The following is a 23,013-nucleotide window of genomic DNA, read 5'->3' on the forward strand; positions in this document are numbered from 1 at the left end:
AGCATGTCTGTTTATTGTATTGTACTCTCCCAAGTGCTTAGTACAGTGCTCTGCATGCAGTAGGCACCCAATAAATACGATCAACTGACCGGTTGATACGCACAGGGGCATTCACACTCACTTCCCCCTACCAGACACATCCTTGCTGGGTCACAGAGGGTCACCAGTGAGTAGGCAGGCCAAGGTGAAGAATGTTTAGAAGGACATACTCAGGTTTTTTAGGGTGCAGGATTCACTGACAGCTGTAGTGACCACAGCAGGGTGCTGATAAGGTGCTGCAGCTCTGTAACCAGTAGGCAGTTGCTTTGGTAACAGCTGCAGTCTATTTTTTCTTTTTTATGACATTTAGTGTTTACTATGTGCCAGGCACTGAACTAAGCACCGAAGTACTTATGAGGTAATCAGGTTGGACCAAGTCCATTTCCCATATGGGGCTCACAGTAATAGACCCAATTTTACAGATGAGGTAACTGAGACACAGAGAAGTGAAGTGATTTGCTCAAGGTCACAGAGCAGACAAGTGGTGGAGTCAGAATTAGAACCCAGGCCCTTCTGACTCCTATGTCCTTGCTCTGTCCATTAGGCCACTTAACTTGTATATACAAGATAAACAGAGCAGACACAGTTCCTGTCCCACATAGGGTTCACAGTCTAAGAGACAAGGTCAATGGGCATTTTATTTTCTCTCCCATTTTACAATTGGGGCAATTGAGACACGGAGAGGGGTTTTTTTTTTTGTCATCGGGTTTTCTTATGACAAGTGTTGTGTTTATGTGTCTGGCACTACTAAGTGCTGGGGTAGATACAAGTTAATCAGGTTAGACACAGTCTATGTCCCACATGAGGCTCACAGCCTTAATCCCCATTTTTCAGATGAGGTAACAGGAACAGAGAAGTTAAGTGACTTGTACCAGGTCACACAGCAAACAAATAGTGGAGCTGGGATTGGAAGCCAGGTCCTTCCAACTCCCAGGGTCCTGCTCTATCTCCTAGATCATCTTGCTTCTCAAAGTTGTCAGTTGACCAAGTTCACAAACAGGCAAGAGGTGGATCCAGAATTAGTTACTAGGTCTCCTTACCCTCAGTCCTTTGCTCTTCCCATGAGGCCATGTTGCTTCTCAAACTCATGTGTTCCCCTATGGCTCTTCCTTTTGTTTTATAAAGTTAGATTTCTTTTTCCTTCTGTGTGCTTTTATCCTAAGGTCTAGTGCTACCTAAGGCTTCAGCAGATGTCTAATCTCATCTTGTGAAGAGTGCAGTGTACCACTAACTCAGACAGTAGCTCAGAGCTAGATGTCTGTTGAGTATCTTATAATGAAAATCCATGTGGCATTTAGAATGCCATTTAAATGCAGCCAAATGATGAAATTTAGAGAAATTGTTTCCTTAATTTCAGCTGAATAAAATAATGCCTTGATCCAAGTAATAAACATGTTCTGAATTTGTAATAGGCAAGTCATTTAACTTCTCTGTACCTCGGTTTCATTCATTCATTCATTCATTCATTCAAACCTATTTATTGAATGCTTACTGTGTGCAGAGCATTGTACTAAGTGCTTGGGAGAGTACAATATAACAAAAGACACATTCCCCTCCCTCAGTGAGATTCATCTACCAAATGGAGATTCAATACCTGTTCTCTCTCCTACATAAACTGTAAGCTACATGTGAGATCTGATTACTTTGAATCTACCCCATTACTTACTACTGAGCTTGGCACATAGAAATCACTTAACAATCAATCAGTTGTTTTTATTGAGTGCTTACTCTATGCAGAACGCTATACTAAGCACTTGGAGGAGTACAATATAACATAGACACATTCACTGCCCACAACGAACAAATGTCACAATTACTGTTGTTGCTATTCATAATAAGATGAACTTGAAAAAATGAAAACCTTTTCATATAAAATAACAGAGGAGTTATTAGGAAAAGCTTTAGCTTTATTTGGGGTCTGTTTAAAGAGCATGCCATAGTAAGAATTTAGGGAATATATGGGATAAATACATTCCCCCGATAAACTGTTAAATTACATGAGAGTATCAAGTGTTCATAAGCATGCATATATCTTTTACTGTGTATTAAATTCTCAAATCTAACCACCGAACCAATATTTGCAAGAGTCAAAATTCAACTAGGAGCCTTTTAGGATTGAGGGATGTTGAGTGAAGGAAGGCAGGACTAAGAGACCCCAACCTTCCTACCTCTCAAGCTGGCCCTCCAAAGCATCCTAGACCAGGCTTTCACAGGGCTAGGACTGGCTGTTTCAAAATGGCTACATCCCAGAGCAGCTAATACCTTAGTGGAGCCAAAGCCCATAGATCCTGATTTAACCTTCCAGGGTCCTATCAGTAAGAATTGTTCTTCCCTTTGCGGATGGATAAATTAAGGCAGAAGGAACCTTGCTCGGAGCATGGAAGTTAGGCACTCCACCCCCTCCCACACCCTCCCACAACATCAAATATAGGGCTCATCACTTCTCCCAGGTTGATTTATTTTGAAACAATAAGTAAGCAAAGTTGGCAGTGAAACCACTGCCTGAACTATTCCCAGAACAGTGTCTGAAGCCTGTAAGATACATAGCAACAATGCTCTAAAGGATACTGACTGGTCTGTTCCTCAAAATTTAAATATCGGTCCTAAAATAAAAAGCTTGTGTTGAATTGCAGGTTCTGTTTTAGATGGTGCATAGAACATGTGGAACCTACATCTGTGTAATTTATGTTTGAATTCAGTCGATGATCGATTGACATTTTTTGAGCGCAGAGCACTGTACAATACACTATAGAGTTGGTAGATTTGATTCCTGCTCCCAAGGAGCCTACAGATATTAAAATAAAAACATAAAGGGGAGACGGATATTAACAAAACTAGATAGAGTTGTTGTGTCCCATTTAAAAAGAGGACTTTTTAAAGGAATGGAGTTGAGCTATTTCTCAGTTAAAAAAAAAAAAAAGGGGAGTGGAAGCAGGAGTGCCACACTTCCCCACTATAACTTTGGCAGAAACATCCCTCCTCTACCACAGTCCTTCTCAAAACCCACCTCCACCTCCTTCTGGCAGCCTTCCCTTATTAATTCCATCTTCCTGGTCATGCCATCCTCTGAAACTGAAACCAATTTTCACAGATGAGGTGGAACAAAATTGGGAGTTGGTGTGAGCGATAGCGCTAGAGATAAGATTAGAGATATGTGGTTTGGTCAACTTTTGGGAGTTGCAAAGCCCTTAGTTTTCAGCCTGAATTGATCCAATCTGCAAATTTCAGATAAGGCCATGGTACTTACAAATCTAAAGATGGTTACCTTTAAAAATCCGTTATTTGAGACATTCTGTGTAAGGCTGCAATACTGATACTATAGTAGTCATTTTTAAATAGTTAAAAAACAGTAAGTGCCTTAAACTGAAAGGAGTCCTGCCTTTCCTTTTGGTGGCCTATGTGGGAAAAATAATGAACAGTGATAAGGGTGGTGGGGAGGGTAAAGAAGCTGCCTGTCTGCAAGTCCTGATTTTTTCCAGTCCTCAGATGACACTGATGACAAGCAGCAAGGCTGAGAGCTCTGCCTGCTTTTCCCCATCCTTCCCAGGCCCAGATACTGATTTAATTTAGAATAATGACTGAACTGTAATCCGATCAGGACTGTCAAATCCATCCACTGAATGGGTATGATGTAAATCCATGGAGATATTCATGGTAGAAGGGGCTAGATGAAATGGAAATCCACAGTAAACACTGCCAGTTCTCTAATGGGCTGGGATATGCTTGGGACCTTGAATAAGTGGGTTCTTGAGGGACGCTGACTTCCACCGCTGTGTACGCAACTGTTTGAACAGTGAAATTTTATTTTTATGGTATTTAAGAGCTTACTATCTACTAAGGATTGTACTAAATGCTGGGGTAGATACAAGCTAATCAGGTTGGACACAGTCCATGTCCCACATAAAGCTCACAGTCTTAATCCCTATTTTAAGATGAGGTAGCTGAGTCACAGAGAAGTTGAATGACTCGGCCAAGGTCACACAGCAGACAAGTGGAGGAGCCAGTGTTAGAATCCAGGAGCTTCTGACTACTAGGCTGCTTCTCAACAGGCTATGCTGCTTCATTTTGATCAAACACCCAGCCTGGCTGCTTGCAGCTTCAGACCAACTTCCACCTTGACTAGGGGTTTTAAGAAGTGGTAGAGGGATGAGTCGATGAAACATCACCAAGTTTATCTGATTTGTTTCCTGCTTTCTTGGCTTCTACTCCCTCACATGTGACATGAATGGAAGGAAGCACTTTGAGTTTGGATTAGTGAAGGTTTAACCAGGAAAGATTTACTGAAAATCATGGGACATTGCCTTAATATTGTCTCTCTGTCTTTTTTTTTTTAATCTTGGAAGGGCAAATTGGAGAAGACAAATTAATAGAAGCAGTGTGACCTAGTGGAGAGCATGGGCCTGTGAGTCAGAAGGACCTGGCTTCTACTCCCTGATGAGCCCCTTGTCTCATTTATGACTTTGGTCAAGTCACTTACCTTCTCTGTGCCTCAGTTACCCATCTGTAAAATGGAGGTTAAGACTGTGAGCCTCACATAGGACCCGGACTGTGTCCAACCTGATTAGCTTAACCCAGTGCTTAGTATAGTGCCTGGCACATAGTGAGCACATAATAAATAACATTTTAAAGAGGTGAATAACTCTAGAAAATCCCTTGGGGCATCCTAAAAGTTCTGAAATGATGTTTTAAGGAATATCACCCTAATAATCTGCAGCTCAAATAGTGTTCTGAGTTTGGGGAACCTAATGAAAAGATACCTGTAAGCACTTAGTACAGTGCTCTACACACAGTAAGCGCTCAATAAATACAATTGAATGAATTTGATTCCCAAGCAGTTATATATTTTTCTCTCTTTCGAAAAGTAACAAAAACAAGAAACAATTTTAAAAAAAAGTTTCCCAAGCTGGTTTTTTATTCAGATGAGCTACTTGTAAAAAAATTAATGGCAGCATATCATTTTGGAATATCACCTGACTTTTTAATCTTTTTTGAAGGCTTTAAATTCTTCTCAGGTAGCTTTCTTCATAATGGGGATTTCCAAATCCACAAAGAGCTAATTCCCTAGATCACTGTTTTCCTCTGGGGGGAGGCCTCTGTTTTGGTGGAAAAGGCATGGGACAAGGAGCCCAGATGACCAGGGTCCAGTCCCAGCTCTGCCACTGGTCACTTTAGGCAAGCTCCTGTCAACCTCTCTGGCCTTAAGTTTCCTCACTGAAATTATAAGCCTCAGATGTCCAATTTGATTATGCTTTGTCCCAGGGCTTGGCACTTGGTAAATATTTAATAAATGTCATGGTAATAATAATGGCTGATGTTAATTTTAGGGGAAGGAATCAAGGATAGTTGGAAATTTTGAGCGAGAGGGTCAGATATGTTAGAGTGTTGGAAGGGAAAAGGTATTTGGAGCCATATATCTTTGGGCCAGAGATGCTGTGAAGCTGGAGAAACCTGCCTGCGGGGACCCAGGAGGAAACATTTAAAAAGGTCAATTGGGATATTTGGACCCCTAAGTTTAAGAAACACTGATTCTTAATTAATCTATGTGATTAAAGCAGCAAGTGTTTTCTTTTTCCTTTCTGGATTACCTTGAGTAGCTCCAATATAAAGGTAAAGGTGAAAGTGATGGTGACATTGGTGTAAAAACCACATGAGCACTCGATGATTTCTTCTTAAGGAACAGCTTTTTGTGAACATGTAGGAGAGCATCACTTCTCCTCCAAGAGGTCTTCCCCAGCTAAGCCCTCATTTCCCTTATTCCCTCCTGCTTCTGCATCACCTATACCCTTGGATCTGTGTGTTTAAAACACTTGATATTCACCCTTTGCTCAGCCCCAAGGCATTTATGTGTATTTTTGTAATTTATTTGAATGTCTGTCACCCCTGGTAGTCTGTAACCTTCTTGTGGATAGGGAATGTGTGTCTTCCAACTGTAATTTACACTCCCAAATAACTGGTACAGTGTTCTGCACCCAGTAAGGGTTTAATAAATATCACTGATAGATTGACATTCCCATGGTCTCTGTAGGCACCGGCCTCCTAGCTTATTTGCTTTGTTGAATGCGGATAAGTGAAAGTAGTATGACCATAAATGTTGCGTGCTAGGTCTCAGAGCAATACTGCGGAATGGATCCACTTATGTCATCCTATAGCTAGGCTATAAAATGTTAGATGATAGGAATTCCCTATAGGTCATTGCTATTTTCACTTTGATTTAATTTACATCTGTGTGAAGTAGGAAGCAGTGGAAAAGAATTTCAGAGATTACCTTTCTGAGCGAAGCTGCTCCCCTGTGGGAAATAGTGATCCCCTGTCCAGCCTATGGTGGATTATGCAAAGACTGATTATCCTTTTTCTGGGTATTTCAAATCCTTTGTTTCTTCTCCTCCTCTCCTGCCATTCCCCTTCCCAGGTGCTCCTTTGCCCTTGGGCTATGACACTACTCATTAGGAATGCCTCCTTCAAGAATCTGATGGGAAATGAAAGGAGGCAAAACTCAAACAGGTCACTTTGTTGCTGGTTATTAGAGCTAGTGAAAGGTTTGAATTGGTTCAAGTTTGAAAGTAGGGCTGGGACCGTATCTTTTGTATATTCTCAGTGGTACCAAGAACATCGTGGGCGCTCAGTGAATAGGATTTGCTGAGAAAGGGGAAAGGGCAGGGTTTGATGGTGTGGATTCAAATTTCACACCTCATAATCTGTTCCAAAATGTGTCTGCACTGCAAATGCTTTTTTGGAGTCACATTGGCAGATTCCTAAGTGGATCCTAAAGACAAAGGGAAAAAGAGACATTTTCTTGTGATCACTGCTTTTCAAAAGTGTCTGCTCTCCATGTCCCGAGCCGGAGTATTTGTTTCAAGATTTTATACAGCAGGTCAATGACTTTAGAACTAAGTTTTCAAATGTCTTTGTACAGATAGTATGTCAAATACCTGACTTCTTCCTCCTTTGTGTCTCCCCATGTTTATAGCCTCCGAAGGCTCCAAAGGGCAAGACAAGAAAACAGCAACATCCAGCCACCCCAACCCTGCTACTTCAGGACAGAGTGGCAACCATTCAGGAAATAAACCAGGTATAGTGATTCATGCTTTGGCGGAAAAATAAGTGACTGCTAGGGACATAGTCCTTTACAATCGTTTAAACTAGAGGTGTAGCAGGTTTACTAGTGGCATAGCAGAGCTTTTTATGGTTTTTGTTAAGCACATATTACGTGTCAAGCACTGTTCTAAGTACTAATTAATACAAATTAATCAGGCAGGACACAGTCGCTGTAACACATGGTGCTCGCAGTCTAAGAGGGAAAACAGGTTTTGAATCCTCATTTTGTAGCTGGGGAAACTGAGGCCCAGAGAAGGTAGGTGACTTGCTCAAGGTCACACAGCAGGCAAGTGGAGGAGCCAGGATTAGAACCCAGGCATTCTGGCTCCCAGGCCAGTGCTTTATCCACTAGGCCATGTTGCTTCACAGTTACTTTAATAGATCACTTGCAAAGGCAGCTGAAATTACCAGTTCTTAACCTTGGATTCAAAATGTGAAGCTTCTAGACCCTAGATTCTCCAAAGGAAAGGAAAGGACAGAAAAGTGATACTCACTCCAGATATTAACTCCCAGATCCCCTTGGACAAATTTTTCCAGTAGCTCAAAGTGATGTTTGACAGAAAACCTAGTTGATGTTTGACAGGAAACCTAGTTCTGGTGGAATTCTGGATGCCCTCTATCCAGGGATCCCATCCAAGAGAGCCCCCGTCATTTTCCAATTTTTTTCCTGTGCCCAAAGGGATGAAGCCTTACAGATTATAAGGGCCTACAACAAGGAAGGGGGAAGGCGGAAGAATGTGCCAAGCTAACCCTGGCTTGCTGTGGATTTCCAGAAGCAAAAGCCTCAGAAATTTTGGGGTTTTTTCATTGTTTTTATTAGGTGCTTACTATGTGCCAGGTACTGTACTAAGAACTAGGGTAGATACAAAGTTAAGGCACAGTCCATTCCCACTTGGGACTCAGAGTCTAAATCCCCATTTTAATAATAATAATAATTATGGCATTTGTTAAGCAGTTACTATGTGCCAAGCACTGTACTAAGCACTGGGGTAGATATAAGTAAGGACACAGTCCCTGTCCCGAGTGGGGCTCACAGTCTCAATCCTCATTTTACAGATGAGGGAACTGAGGCACAGAGAAGTTAAGTGACTTGCCTGAGGTCACTCAGCAGTCAAGCGCTTAGTGCAGTGCTCTGCACATAGTAAGCACCCAATAATATTGAATGAATGAATGAAGTGGCAGAACAGGGATTAAAACGCGGTCCCTCTGACTCCCGACCGGTGCTCTTTCCTCTAGGCCACACTGTTTCCCACAAACTGTAGAGTGCTTAGGTTAGCACCAGGGTGAGATGACCACCAGAAACCTCAGACTGGCTTTGGGGCATATCGAAATCTCCCTGTGAGTTGAGGTTAGTCCTGGGGGCACTGCAGCTTCCCAGAATAGAAGGGGTGTGGGTGACACCCCAAAGCCAGGCTTGTTCCAATGTGGGAATCTTCTGGTGAGACTGACTCCATCCCAAGGTTCCCCTGGAGCTCCAGCGAACTCAATCAAGCGCCAGGCATCCAGACCCTGAGAAGTGCCCAAGGGACTCTGAAACCGCTCCCGAACTGTAGGCAGCTTGGCCCAAGAGAAGCAATGTGACATAGGGGATAGAGCACGCGCCTGGGAGTCAGGTCACGGGTTCTAATCCCGGCTCTTCCACTTGTTTGCTCTGTGACCTGGGGCAAATCACTTAACTTGAACTTGAACTTCAAGCGAACTTGAAGCAGCGTGGCTCAGTGGAAAGAGCACGGGCTTTGGAGTCAGGGCTCATGAGTTCGAATCCCAGCTCTGCCACTTGTCGGCTGTGTGACTGTGGGCAAGTCACTTAACTTCTCCGTGCCTCAGTTCCCTCATCTGTAAAATGAGGATTAAGACTGTGAGCCCCACGTGGGACAACCTGATTCCCCTATGTCTACCCCAGCGCTTAGAACAGTGCTCGGCACATAGTAAGCGCTTAACAAATACCAACATTAACTTCTCTGGGCCTCAGTTGACGGTGAAATGGGGATTAAGATTGTGAGCCCATGTGAGATGGGGACTGTGTCCAACCTGATGAGGTTCTTGGTACCCCAGTGCTCTGAACAGTGCTTGAAACATAGTAAGCATTTAACAAATAGCATCATTATCATCAGCAGCTCAGCACAAAGGAAAATGCTAAGGCAGCTGGCTCTGCAGAAGGCCCTCCTCAAATCCCCCCCAGGGTACCTCGTGGCTCAGTGGAAAGAGCCTGGGCTTGGGAGTAAGAGGTTATGGGTTCGAATCCCAGCTCAGCCACTTGTCAGCTGTGTGACTGTGGGCAAGTCACTTAACTTCTCTGTGCCTCAGTTACCTCATCTGTAAAATGGGGATGAAGACTGTGAGCCTCACGTAGGACAATCTGATTACCCTGTATCCACCCCAGCGCTTAGAACAGTGCTCTGCACATAGTAAGCGCTTAACAGATACCGACATTATTATTATTATTATTACCTGGAAAATGCCTTCACCTTAGGAACATAGATACTTTTGGTCCCCAAGCTACTTTATCGTTCTGGGTCACCCCCACCTCCCAACAGTAGTCCCCCACCACCGGAGTAAGTAAAGAAGAGCCAAATATGCTGAGCATTGTACTGCCGAAGGAAATACCAATACCAGCATCCTGTTTGGCAAAAAGAACATGATCTCTCATCTTGAGAAAATCTGCTAAATTGAAAAACTAGACTCTGAAAACCTTAGCATTCTTCTTCCCTCCCCTTCTGCCAGGCGGGGATGAAGCCATGACACCGATGAATGAATTAATCCGTCATCCTAGGTAGGGTAGAGATTTTGCATTCATATTCAAGGCCAAGATGGAGAGGAATCACAGCTTTCTCTTGCCCCAGTGTAGTGACTCTGACATACTGGAATTGCTATAGATTTTTGCACAAAGCCAAGTATGAAAGCCAAGGTCACCCAACAGACAAGTGACTCATGGGGGATTAGAACTCATGTCCTTTCACTCTCAGGCCCATGCTCTTTCCACTAGGTCTACACTGCTTCTTGTTAGGTACATGCCTTCCCTCGGGCTTCAAGCAGGCAACAGTAAAACCAGTTGACCCTGAACCTAACTGGGCAGTCACTTTTATAGGTCTAGTGAATAGCCCATCCTGCGGCGGGAGGAGTTGCAGCACCACACAGTGACAGAGTACGTTAAAGAAGTGTTATCAGAACATACTTGATCAGTGGCATTTACTGATTGTTTAGAAGCAGCGTGGCTCAGTGGAAAGATCCTGGGTTTGGGAGTCGGAGGTCATGGATTCGAATCCCAGATCTGCCACTTGTCAGCTGTGTGACTGTGGGCAAGTCACTTCACTTCTCTGTGCCTCAGTTACCTCATCCGTAAAATGAGGATGAAGACTGTGAGCCTCACGTGGAACAACCTGATTACCCTGTATCTACCCCAGCGCTTAGAACAGTGCTCTGCACATAGTAAGTGCTTAACAAATGCCAACATTATTATTATTATTACTATATGCAGAGCAGTGCATTAAACCATTGGGAGAGTACAATATCACAAGTTGATAGACAACGTTTCCTGTCCACAAGGAGCTTACAGCCTGCAGCGGGAGATAGAGAAGCAGCATGGGTCAGTGGAAAGAGCCACGGGCTTGGGAGTCAAAGGACATGAGTTCTAAAGCCGCCTCCGTCTCTTGCCTGCTCTGTGACCTTGGGCAAACCACTTTACTTCTTTGTGCCTCAGTCACCTCATCTATAAAATGAGGATGAAGACTGTGAGTCCCACATGGGACAACTTGATTGCCTTGTATCTACCCCAGTGCTTAAAATAGTGCTTGGCACATAGTAAGGGCTTAAGAAATACCATAATCATTGTTATTATTAATAAACATCACGTGTACCTCAACGTAAAGGAAGGCATTCCAGTAGATGCTCTGAAACACCCCTTCCTCCTGAGAGCCAGGCACTGAATCAGTGCAAGTGGAGATGAGGGAAGCACAGGCAACACTCACCCTATGATAATGATGGTCTTTAAGCACTTACTATGTGCCAGGCACTGTACAAGCAAATCGTGCCGGACAGTACCTGTGTCATGTGGGGCTCACAGTCTCAATCCCCATTTTAAAGATGAGATAAATGAGGCACCGAAAACTGAAGTGGCTTGCTCAAAGTCAAGCAGCGGACAAGCGGCAGAGCTGGGATTAGAACCCATGACCTTCCGACTCCCCGGCCTGCGCTCTTTCCACTAGGCTATGCTGCTGCTTATGACATGGTTCACTCTTCTTGAAATGATGGGCTCCTGCCGAAGAGCCTCCGAAGAAGAACTTAATCCACAGGCGGTTTGGGGACTGTCTGAGCAGACTTCCAGACCCAGAAGTATCCACTTTTCAAAACGAAGGAAGATGTTTACTTGCCCAAATAGGATTTGCCCTGCTCTTCTGTCTGCTCACTATAGTGGTCAAAGAAAAGCCAGCCCAATTGGCCTGTTCAATCATACACCCAAATTATGAATCCTACCAAAGCTACTTTAGAGAAGCAGCATGGTATAGTGGATAGAGCACAGGCCTGGGAGTCAGAAGGTCGCATTATGTAGTTTTGCATTATGGAAAGCAGTCTGGCCTAGTGGAAAGCGCACAGGCCCTGGGTTCTAATCCCCGTTCTGCCATTTGCCTCCTCTGTGACCTAGGGCAAATCACTTAACTTCTCTGTGTCTGTTTCCGCAACTGTAAAATGGGAATGAAATGTCCATTCTCCTTCCTATTTAGACTGTGAGCCCTGTGTGGCACAGACACTATGTCCAACCTGATTGACGTGTATCTACCCAAGTGCTTAGAACAGCACTCGTCACACAGTGACCAATACATGAAACAAACAATAAAGCAATCATTAAATGATGGCAAACCACAGTGCTGCCGCAAAGATTTGGGGTCTAAGAACCTGTGTGAAGGCATCAATTTTACTGTGTGCTTTCCATTTCTATACCTACTTATGCACACTCTGCTAACTGTTGATGCTATTCTTAATTGTGTTTTCTTCCTATGAGCCTGTAAGGTCAGGAGTCTGTCTTTATTTCTTGTATGCTCTATGATCCTGCTAGGGTGCTTTGCACCTAGAAAGAACTCAACAATTTTGATGGTGATACGAAGAGTTGGTCAGTACTTTCACAATCAGTAATTAAAGATTCCCAAGAGCTAATAGGTATATTGTTTGAGAACTATTTGTTCTTTTTCTCCCAGCTCCCACTAGTTTACTGGTACTTTTACCCTCCACTCTACTTTTAATGTTGGCTCCCTTTCTCTGCTACTTACACCGTCATCCTTCCCTTCTACCATACAAAAAAACTTTAGCGGTGACTTGCCAAAATGCCTTTTTGTGTTTGCATGATCTTGTTTGTATGAAAACTGGGGACCACATAATTCAGAATGTGATGAAAAACACCTGGTATGTTGATGATCAAGAAATATAAGGCTTTTTCAAATTCACATTTCCTCCAGGAAGCCTTCCCCAGTTAAGCCCTTATTTCCCCTAATCCCTCACTTCTGTGTTGTCCTTGCACTTGGGTCTGTACCCTTTCATCACTTGATATTCACCCCACCCTCAGTCCCACAGCATTTACGTTTATATCCATACTACTTGGTCCTAATATTCCCTGAACTCTCAGCTGCCTTTGACTCTGGGGACCACCCCCTTCTCTTCGAAACTTTATCTAACCTTGCCTTCACTGACCTTGTCCTCTCCTGGTTCTCCTATCTGTCTGGCCATTCCTCAGTCTCTTGCACGGACGATCTTCTTCTGCCTTCCACACTCTAACTGTTGAAAAGCCCTCAAAGCTCAGTTCTGGGTCCCCTTCTGTTCTCCACTTACACCCACTGCCCCGGAGAACTCATTGGCTCACACAGCTTCAACTACCGTCTCTACACAGATGATTTCCAAATCTACCCCTCCAGAACTGATCTCGGTCCCTCTCTGTAGTCTCACATTTCCTCCTGCCTTCAGGACAACTCTATGTGGATGTCCCACCAACACCTCAAATGTAGCACATCCAAAACAGAACTCTTCGTATTCCCACCCAAACCCTGTCCTCCCCTTGTCTTTCCCATCACTGTAGATAACACCACTATCTTCCCTGTCTCACAAACCTGTAACCTTGGTATTATCCTCGATTCATCTCTGTCACTCAACCACATATTCAATCTGCCACCAAATCCTGATGATCCGCTTTCACAGCATCATTAAAATCTGCCCTTTCCACTCCATTAAAACTGCTACAATGCTTTTGCTGGCATTTATCCTGTCTGCCTTGACTACTACATCTGCCTCCTTGCTGACCTCCCTGCCCGTTGTCTCTTCCCACACCAGTCCATAAATTCACTCTGCTTCCCAGATCATTTTTCCAAAAGCAAGAAAAATTCAGTCCTTATCTCCCCACTCCTCAAGAACCTCCCTTGGTTGCCCATCCACCGCCTCATCAAACAGGAACTCTTTATCGTTGGCTTTAAAACGCGTAATCTGCTGTCCCCTTCTATTTTCACTGATTTCCTTCTATAACTCAGTCTGCTCACTTCATTTCTCTAATTCCACTCTATCTCAGTCTCGCCTATATTGCCACCCACCCCTTACCCATATCCTCTCTCTGGTCTGGCACTCCTTCCCCTTTCATATTCAACAGACCACCACTCTCCCCACCTTCAAAGCCTTATTAAAATCACAACTCCTCCAAGAGCCTTCCCTAAATCCTCATTTCCCCTACTTCTTCTCCCTGCTGTGTCACCCTTGCACTTGTATCTGTACTCTATATTCACCCACTGGACTTATGTACATGTAATTAATTTTTATGTCAGTCCCCACCTCTAGACTGTGAGCTTCTTGTGAGCAGGGAATATGTCTACCAGCTCTTGCAAGGGCTTAGTACAGTGTTTTATACACTGTAAGCACTCAAATGCCACTTATTAATGGATATCCATAATTTATTTTAATGTCAGTCTTCTCCCTCTAGACTATAAGTAAAAAAAAAATAAATGGTGGTATTTAATCGTTTACTATGTACAAAGCACTGTTCTAAGCACTGGGGGATACAAGGTGATCAGGTTGTCCCACGTGGGGCTCACAGTCTTAATCCCCATTTTACAGTTGAGGGAACTGAGGCACAGAGAAGTTAAGTGACTTGCCCAAAGTCACACAGCTGTCAAGCGGTGGAGCCGGGATTAGAACCCATGCCCTCTGACTCCCAAGTCCACTGAGCTATGCTGCTTTAAGACTGTAAGCTCTTGATAGGTAGGAAATTGTGTCTACCAACTCAGTACTGAACTCCCCCAAGTGCTCAGTACAGTCCTCTACACACAGAGCTCAATAAATATCACCTATTCACTCAATAGGAAGGAAATTTTTATTGTTATGAGGAACTGGAAGATGAGCTAGTGCCTAATTTTGAAAGCTAGAATTGACAGAATGGCTCATAACAGAAGGATGAGAGATGGTAAAGGAATGCACCTTTGAGGGTACTTTATCTTTCGATGAATAAACAAGATGAAATTGCCTTGTCTTGAGAGTCAATTTTATGCTTCCTCGAAGTGAAGAGCCTCTGAATATTCTAAGAGTTCAGAAAGAGGGTGGTTGCAATGGATCTCAGTGTTCCCGAGCTCATCCTAAAATTGAATTTTCTATTTAAAAGATGAAGAGGGTAACAGACTCAAGGGAATCTGATTGGATCAGATACAATTAATGTATAATTTGTATCATTTATAAACCTTTCTAAGTCCTGTTTTACAATTGAGAAAACTGATGCTACTAGTATACAGAGGTTCTGGCATTTAAAGTCAAACTATATTAGCACCATCACTTATTGTCTGCCTCATATATGACAAGTACTGTATTAGAAGATGTATAAGAGAAGCAGCGTGGCTCAGTGGAAAGAGCCCGGGCTTGGGAATCAGAGGTCATGGGTTTGAATGCCGGCTCTGCCCCTTGTCAGCTGTGTGACTGTGGGCAAGTCACTTCACTTCTCTGGGCCTCAGTTATCTGTAAAATGGGGATTAAAACTGAGAACCCCAAGTGGGACAACCTGATCACCCTGTATCTACCCCAATGCTTAGAACAGTGCTCTGCACATAGTAAGCGCTTAACAAATACCAACATTATTATAAGATGGAGTCACTGTCCTCAAGAGGCTCCCAATCTAGCTGGCCTAAATAGGTGACTATGCAGTAGCTCCTAATACATCCATTTTAAGATTGCTCTCTAGATTGTAAACTTGATGTGGGCAGGGAATATGTCTGTTATAATAATAACAATAATGTTGGTATTAAGCGCTTACTATGTGCAGTGCACTGTTCTAAGCGCTGGGGTAGATACAGGTTAATCAGGTTGTCCCACATGAGGCTCACAGTCTTAATCCCCATTTTATAGATGAGGGAATTGAGGCACAGAGAAGTTAAGTGACTTGCCCACAGTCACACAGCTGCCAAGAGGCAGAGCTGGGATTCGAACCCATGACCTCTGACTCCCAAGCCCGTGCTCTTTTCAATGAGCCACGCATATTGTTGATGATGATGGTATTTGTTAAGCGCTTACTATTTGCCAAGCACTGTTCTAATATTGTTTATGTTGTACTCTCCCGAGAGCTTAGTACAGTGCTCTGAACACAGTAAGCGCTCAATATATTTGATTGATTGTTTTTTTCATCACTATTCTCATTGGAAATTCTATGAAGAAGTTAACAGAAGGTGCCAATTTATCCAAGTTGACCCCCAAAATAGGTGCATAATCTCTCAATTCTAATTTCTATGACTTTTCTTTATTCCATTGACCCTAATTAACACCGGCCACCTACAGGGTTAGATTGGATCCCTGGGAACATAGGGTGTCACTACCACTCTGACCTACTGTGAAATGATGCTCAACTTCTGGTGCCTCGCCTTACTTGTCTTTAAAATCTCCTCCCCATCATCCCAGCCCCTGCACATACAGATATGCCTCCTGTGGATGCTTCAATTGCTTTAAAGTATGTAAAGGGAAATGAAAACCTCAGAGAAAGAGCCAAATAACTCCCTGAGGAGGAACATGCCTAACTGAGGAACAGGGAACATGCCTAATTCCTGCCTGTATATTCCTATCCAGCACTTAGTACAGTGCTTTGCACATAGTAAGTGCTTATTACTCTTACAAAGTAGTACAATAACAGTGAAGGTGTTTTGCGTTTTTTTTTTTATTAGGCCTGTTTTCATAGGGAATTCCTCACTAAAAATAAGTCAGTTCTAGAAACAAAGAGGTTGCTTTCCTCCAGAATCTTACATTAACAATACAGTCCCTCTAGTCTGTAAGCTCGCTGTTGGCAGGGAACATGTCTCCTGATTCTTCTGTGTTGTACTCTCCCAGGCACTCAGTACAGTACTCCCCATACAATAAGTGCTCAATAAATACCATCAATTGTATAAGGAAAGCTCACACTGGCTGCAGGATTCCCTCTTTCTGACACTACACCCCTGGGTGCAAATCATTTCTTCCAACACCACTTCTTATTCTGTCCAAAAATTATATAGAGAACACTTTTTCTGGCAGAACTATTTTTGAAAAATATAGTTTATCTTTTTGGGGGATTGTAACTATCTGTACCATCTTTTATATTTCAGACCATCAGCCTGTTTTAAGGGTTGATGACCGCCAGCGTCTGGCTCGAGAGCGGAGAGAGGAGCGGGAAAAACAGCTCGGTAATGTAGACCCAAATTCATTCATTGCATTGCGGGGAGGTGGGGTTTGAATCTCTGTGTGAAATTGCTTTGGGCTCTTTGCCTTTTACTTCAACTGCTCACTTTCCAACGGCTCACTCACCACTGCTTTCAAACATGCTCGTGTATTCCCTACCCTAAAAGAACCTTCCCTTGACACCAAAGTTCCCTACAATTATCGCTCCTTCTCCCTCCTACCATTCCTCTCCAAACTCCTTGAGCAAGTTGTCTACAACCAGTGCCTCGACTTCCTCTTCTCCAGTTTCTACTTGACCTCCTCCAATCTGGTTCCTGCCCTCTTCAGTCCGAGGAACCTGCCATCTCTGAAGTCACCAATGATCTCCTTCTTGCCAAATCCAACTGCCTCTACTCCATTCTAATTCTCCTCTACCTCTTAGCTGCCTTCAACATATGTACCATCCCATTCTCCTGGAAATATTATTTAACCTTAGGTTAGCAGACACTGTCCTCTCCTGGATCTCCTCCTACCTCTCTGGCTGCTCCTTTTCAGTCTATTTATTCAGCTCCTCCTCTGACTTCCACGTCCTAACTGTGGGAGTCCCTCAAGGTTCAAATCTAGGTCCCCTTCTTTTTTCTATCTACAGCCACTCCCTTGGAGAGCTAATTCTCTCCCACCGATTAAACTACCATCTCGATGTGGATGATTCCCAAATCTACATGCCCATCCCTGACCTCTTTCCTTGAATGCAGTCTTGCATTTCCTCCTGCCTTAAGAACATCTCTACTTGGAAGTCCTGCCAACACTTGCAACTGTCCAAAAGAGAACTGTTAATCTCCCTACTCAAACCATGCTCTCAGCCTAATTTTCCCACCACTGTATGTAACCCCACCATCCTCCCTATCTCACAATCTAACCTTGGTGTTACCCCTGACTCATTTCTCTTTCAACTCATGTATTCAATCTGTCATCAAATTCCCTTGGTTTCACCTTCAGGACAGCTCTAGAATCTGCCCATTTCTCTCCATCCAAACCAGCTACCATGCTGATCTAAGCACTTATCCTATCCCACCTTGACTAATAATAATAATGATGATGATGGCATTTGTTAAGCTCTTACTATGTGCAAAGCACTGTTCTAAGCCCTGGGGAGGATACAAGGTGATCAGGTTGTCCCATGTGGGGCTCACAGTCTTAATCCCCATTTTACAGATGGGGTAATTGAGACCCAGAAAAGTTAAATGACTTGCCCAAAGTCACACAGCTGACAAGTGGTTGAGCTGGGATTTGAACCCATGACCCCTGACTCCCAAGCCCGGGCTCTTTCCACTGAGAGCACTTTCCACTCTTTCCACTCTTTCCACTTTTCTCTACTACTACTGCTGACTCCTGCATCAGTCTCCATGCTGACCTCCCTGCCTCCTGTCTGTCCCCTCTCCAGTCCATACTTCACTGTGCCTGAAGCATTTTTCTAAAAAAAAATTTCAATCCACATTTCCCCACTCAACAACTTCAAGTGGTTGCCCCATCAACCTGCATATCAAACAGAAACTACTTAACATGGGCTTAAAAGTCACTCAGTCAACTCACCCTCCCCTATCCTACCTACCTTGCTGATTTCCTACTGCAACCCTGCCTCCTCACTTCATTCCTTTAACACCAACCAACCACTGTACCTTGATCTTGTCTACCTCACAGCTGAACTCTTGCCCTCATCCTTCCTCTGGCCTAGAACTGCCTCCCCTTTCATATCCAGCAGACCCCTCTCCCCAACTTCAAATGTATTGAAATCACATCTCCTCCAAGAGGTCTTCCTCCATTAAGCCCTCTTTTCCCATACTCCCTTTCCCTTCTGTATTGCCCTTGAACTTGGATCTGTACCCTTCAAGCTACCATGATGATCCAATCACTTATCCTATCCCGCTTTGATTACTGCATCTGCCTCCTTGCTGACCTCCCTGCCTCCTATTTCTCCCCACACCAGTCCATACTTCATTCTCCTGCATGGATCATTTTTCTAAAAAAGTTCAAACCGTGCCTCCCCACTCTTCAAGAATCTCAAATTGTTGACCGTTCACCTCCACATCAAGCAAAACCTTCTAACCATTGGCTTTGAAGTACTCAATCGGCTCACCCTCTCTTACCTCACCTCAATGATCTCCTATTACAGCCCAGCTGGTGAACTCAGCTCCTTTAGTGCCCGCTTGCTCACTGTGTTTCAATCTCATCTGTCTTGCTGCCAACCCCTTTCCCACATCCTCTCCCTTGCCCGTATCTCCCTCCCGTTCCATTTACACCAGTCTGCCACTCTCCCCACCTTCAAAACCTTATTACGGTCCCATCCCCTCCAGGAGGCCTTCCCCGATTAAGCCCTCTTCCCCCACTTCCCTCTCCCTTCTACATCAACTATGCACTTGGATTTTTGGACATTTGATGCCCGCTCCATCCTCAACCCTACAGCATTTATGTACACATCTATAAATTATATATCAAAAATTATTTATGTCAATGTTTACTTCCCCTGTAAGCTTGTAGGCTGCAAACTTGTTGTGGGCAGGGAACGGGTCTACCAACTCTGTTGTATTGTAGTCTTCCAAGTACTGAATACAGTGCTCCACGCACAGTAAGCACTCAATAAATACCATTGATGATGGTGCTGGGACTGCGGGAAAATACTGTCCTTTTTAATTATAGTATCAGTGTGTTTCCTCCAGAACTATGTTATGCAGGAGACCCGTGTTCAATTCCCAGACACAGAGGCAGATTCATTTTACTTAGACTGAGCCCCTTGTGAGACAAAGACTGTGACCAATCTCATTAACTTGTATCTCCCCCAGTTTAGAACAGGACTTGACACCTAGTAAGCACTTAACAAATACCATAACGATAATATATGTTCCTGTGGAAGAGTGAGCGCTTCTCCATTCTGCAGGGGCTATGGAGCAGAGTGGCTGGGGGGGGAGTAGGCACTTGAAAATATCTTTAAATTATATATTATAAATCATTTATATTAATGTCTCTTTCCCCTCTAGACTGTAAGTTTTTTATTGCCAGGGAACTTGTCTCCTCGTTCTGTGGTAGGATATTCTCCCAAGCTATTAGTACCGCCACTTGTCAGCTGTGTGACTGTGGGCAAGTCACTTAACTTCTCTGTGCTTCAGTTCCCTCATCTGTAAAATGGGGATTAACTGTGAGCCTCACGTGGGACAACTTGATTACCCTGTATCTACCCCAGCGCTTAGAACAGTGCTCTGCACATAGTAAGTGCTTTGTTAAGCACTTTGTTAAGCGCTTTGTTAAGTAAGTGCTTTGTTAATACCAGCATTATTATTTCAGCACTATGCACATAGGAAGTGCTCAATAAATACCATTGATTGGTTGATTAATAGTATTAAGTGTTTACCATGTGCAAAGTACTGTACTAAGTTCATTCAGTAGTATTTATTCAGTGCTTTCTATGTGCAGAGCACTGTACTAAGAGCTTGGAATGTACAAATCGGCAACAGATAGAGACAGTCCCTGCCCATTGACGGGTTTACAGTCTAATGACAGGCTTGCAGTCTAATACTAAGTGCTGGGAAAAAATATACAGATGAGAGTTAGGTACAGTCCCTGGCCCTCAAGGAGTTGGCAATCTAAGAATAAAGGGTTTCATTGAGTTTGGCAGCTCTGAGAATTTTCTAGCCAAAGGAACAATAGCTGCTGTTCTGCTTCTTCTGCAAATTTCTGAGAGCCAGAAGGTAGAGGACTACTGCTACCCAGGGGAGTGATTCCTCACTGATAGCTGGGAAAGCTTCCTCTCCCTCTTCCTCTCCTAAGTGTGTTTTAGAATAATCTCCAGAGATCAAATGGGGAATGGGGAAGCTTGTTCATTCATTCTTTCATTCATTCATTCAATCGCATCCATTTAGCACTTATCTGTGTGCAAAGCACTGTACTAAGCACTTGGGAGAGCATGGCTCAGTGTAAAGAGCCTGGTCTTGGGAGTCAGAGGTCATGGGTTCGACTCCCGGCTCTGCCACTTGTCAGCTGTGTGACTGTGGGCAAGTCACTTCACTTCTCTGTGCCTCAGTTACCTCATCTGTAAAATGGGGATTAATTGTGAGCCTCACGTGGGACAACCTGATTAACCTGTATCTCCCCTAGCGCTTAGAACAGTGCTGTGCACATAGTAAGCGTTTAACAAATACCAACAAGCTCAGGGTCTAGGGGTCAAAATGATGTCAGAGCAGGGGCAAGGCTCAGGTAAGAGGCTTCTCATACTATGGCAGAAGCACGTGAAGCAATGTAGCCGAGTGTAAAGAGCACCAACCTGAGAGTCAGAGGTTGTGGGTTCTAACTACTAGGCAGCTCTATGACCTTGGGCTACTCATTTCACTTCACTGTGCCTCGGTTTTATCATCTGTAAAGTGAGAAGTCAAGACTTGTTTTTCCTTCGCTTTCGACTGGGAGCTCCATATAGGATAGGGACCATATCCAATCTGCTTATATCTACCTCAGGGCTTGGTACATAGTAAGCATTTAACAAATATCACAATTATCCCCGACTGAGCTTCCCCTTTTCCCTCTGTTCCCTCTGCTGCCTCTCTGCCCCCCCCCTTCACCTCCCCTCAGCTAAGTCCCCTCTGCTCCTCCCCCTCTCCCTTCCCCTCCCCTCAGCACTGTGCTCATTTGCATATGTTTTTATTACCCTATTTATTAATGAGGTGCCCTTTGATTCTATTTATTGCTATTAAGTTGTCTTGTTTTTGTCTGTCTCCCTCGATTAGACTGTAAGCCCGTCAATGGGCAGGGATTGTCTCTATATGTTGCCGAATTGTACATTCCAAGCACTTAGTACAGTGCCCTGCACATAGTAAGAGCTCAATAAATACTATTAAATGAATTGCTGTTATTATTAAGCACATCTCTGGAAACCACACATCGTGGTTTCGGGACTATCTGCTGAAGAGAAACAGTATTGCGTAGTTGATTGTGCATGGGTCTGGGAGTCAGAAGAACCTGAGTTCTAATCCTGACTCTGCCATTTTGTCTGCTGTGTGACCTTGGGGAAATCACTGAACTTCTCTGTGCCTCAGTTCCCTCTAATATAATAATTATTATGGTATTTGTTAAGCACTTACTATACGCCAAGCACTGTTCTAAGCACTGGGATAAGTATGAGAAGCAGCATGATGTAGTGGATAGAGGACTGGCTTCTTCAACTCTCCCATCCTTCCCAGCAGTATCTCTAGAGGGATTCCCTTTGTCCTCTCAAATGCCACCCCATCCACATGCAAAGCGGACTCCGTTCCTTTGCACCTCATCAGAACTCTTGCCCCCTCTCTCCTTCCCTCCCTAACAGCCATCTTCAACCGATTGCTGTCCAAAGGCTTCTTCCCCACTGCCTTCAAACATCCCCAGGTCTCCCCTATCCTAAAAAACCCCCTCCATTGCCCCCACTGCTCCCTCTCCATCTCCCTCCTACCTTTCCTCTCCAAACCTCTTGAGCGAGTCGTCTACACCCGCTGTCTCAAATTCCTCTCCTCCAATTCTCTCCTTGAACCCCCTCCAATCTGGCTTCCATCCCCTTCACTTCACAGAAACCACCCTCTCAAAGGTCACCTATGATCTCTTTCTTGCCAAATCCGATGGCTTCTACTCCATCCTAATCCTCCTCAACCTCTCAGCTGCCTTTGACTCTGTGGACCATCCCCTTCTGGAAATGTTATCCAACCTTGGCTTCACTGATTCTATCCTCTCCTGGTTCTCCTCATCTCTCTGGCCATTCTTTCTCAGTCTCTTTAGTGAGCTCCTCCTCTGCCTCCCACCCGTTAACTGTGGGAGTCCCTCAAGGTTCAGTTCTGGGTCCCTTCATCTACATCTACACTCCATCTTCCTCCATCTACACTCACTCCCTTGGAGAACTCATTTGCTCCCATGGCTTCAACTACCATCTCTATGCAGATGATACCCAAAAATCTACATCTCCCCTGATCTCTCTGCCTCTCTCCAGACTCACATCTCCTCTATCTACTTTTGAATGTCCTCCCATCACCTCAAACTCAACATGTCCAAAACAGAGCTCCCTATCTTCCCACCCAAACCCTGTCCTCTCCCTGACTTTGCCACTGTAGACGGCACAGCCATCCTTCCTGTCTCACAAGCCCATGACCTTGGTGCTATCCTTGACTCCTCTCTCTCATTCAACCCACATATTCAATCTGTCACCAAATCCTGTGGGTCCCACCTTCACAACAT

General features: G+C 44.1%; 1 protein-coding gene across 6 annotated transcripts in view; it reads left to right on the plus strand.

Annotated features, from left to right (window-relative positions):
* Positions 1-23,013, plus strand: part of MAP7 (microtubule associated protein 7) — a 168,956-nt gene that overhangs the window by 85,780 nt on the left and 60,163 nt on the right. For all 6 annotated transcript variants that reach the window (XM_029058581.2, XM_029058582.2, XM_029058584.2 and 3 more), the window contains exons 2-3: positions 7,007-7,108; positions 16,719-16,796. In XM_029058581.2, coding sequence (XP_028914414.1) covers positions 7,007-7,108; positions 16,719-16,796 — 180 coding nt within the window. The remainder of the gene's footprint in view (positions 1-7,006; positions 7,109-16,718; positions 16,797-23,013) is intronic.

The sequence above is a fragment of the Ornithorhynchus anatinus genome, chromosome 2 (genome assembly GCF_004115215.2).
Source record: "Ornithorhynchus anatinus isolate Pmale09 chromosome 2, mOrnAna1.pri.v4, whole genome shotgun sequence".
Lineage (NCBI taxonomy): Eukaryota > Metazoa > Chordata > Mammalia > Monotremata > Ornithorhynchidae > Ornithorhynchus > Ornithorhynchus anatinus.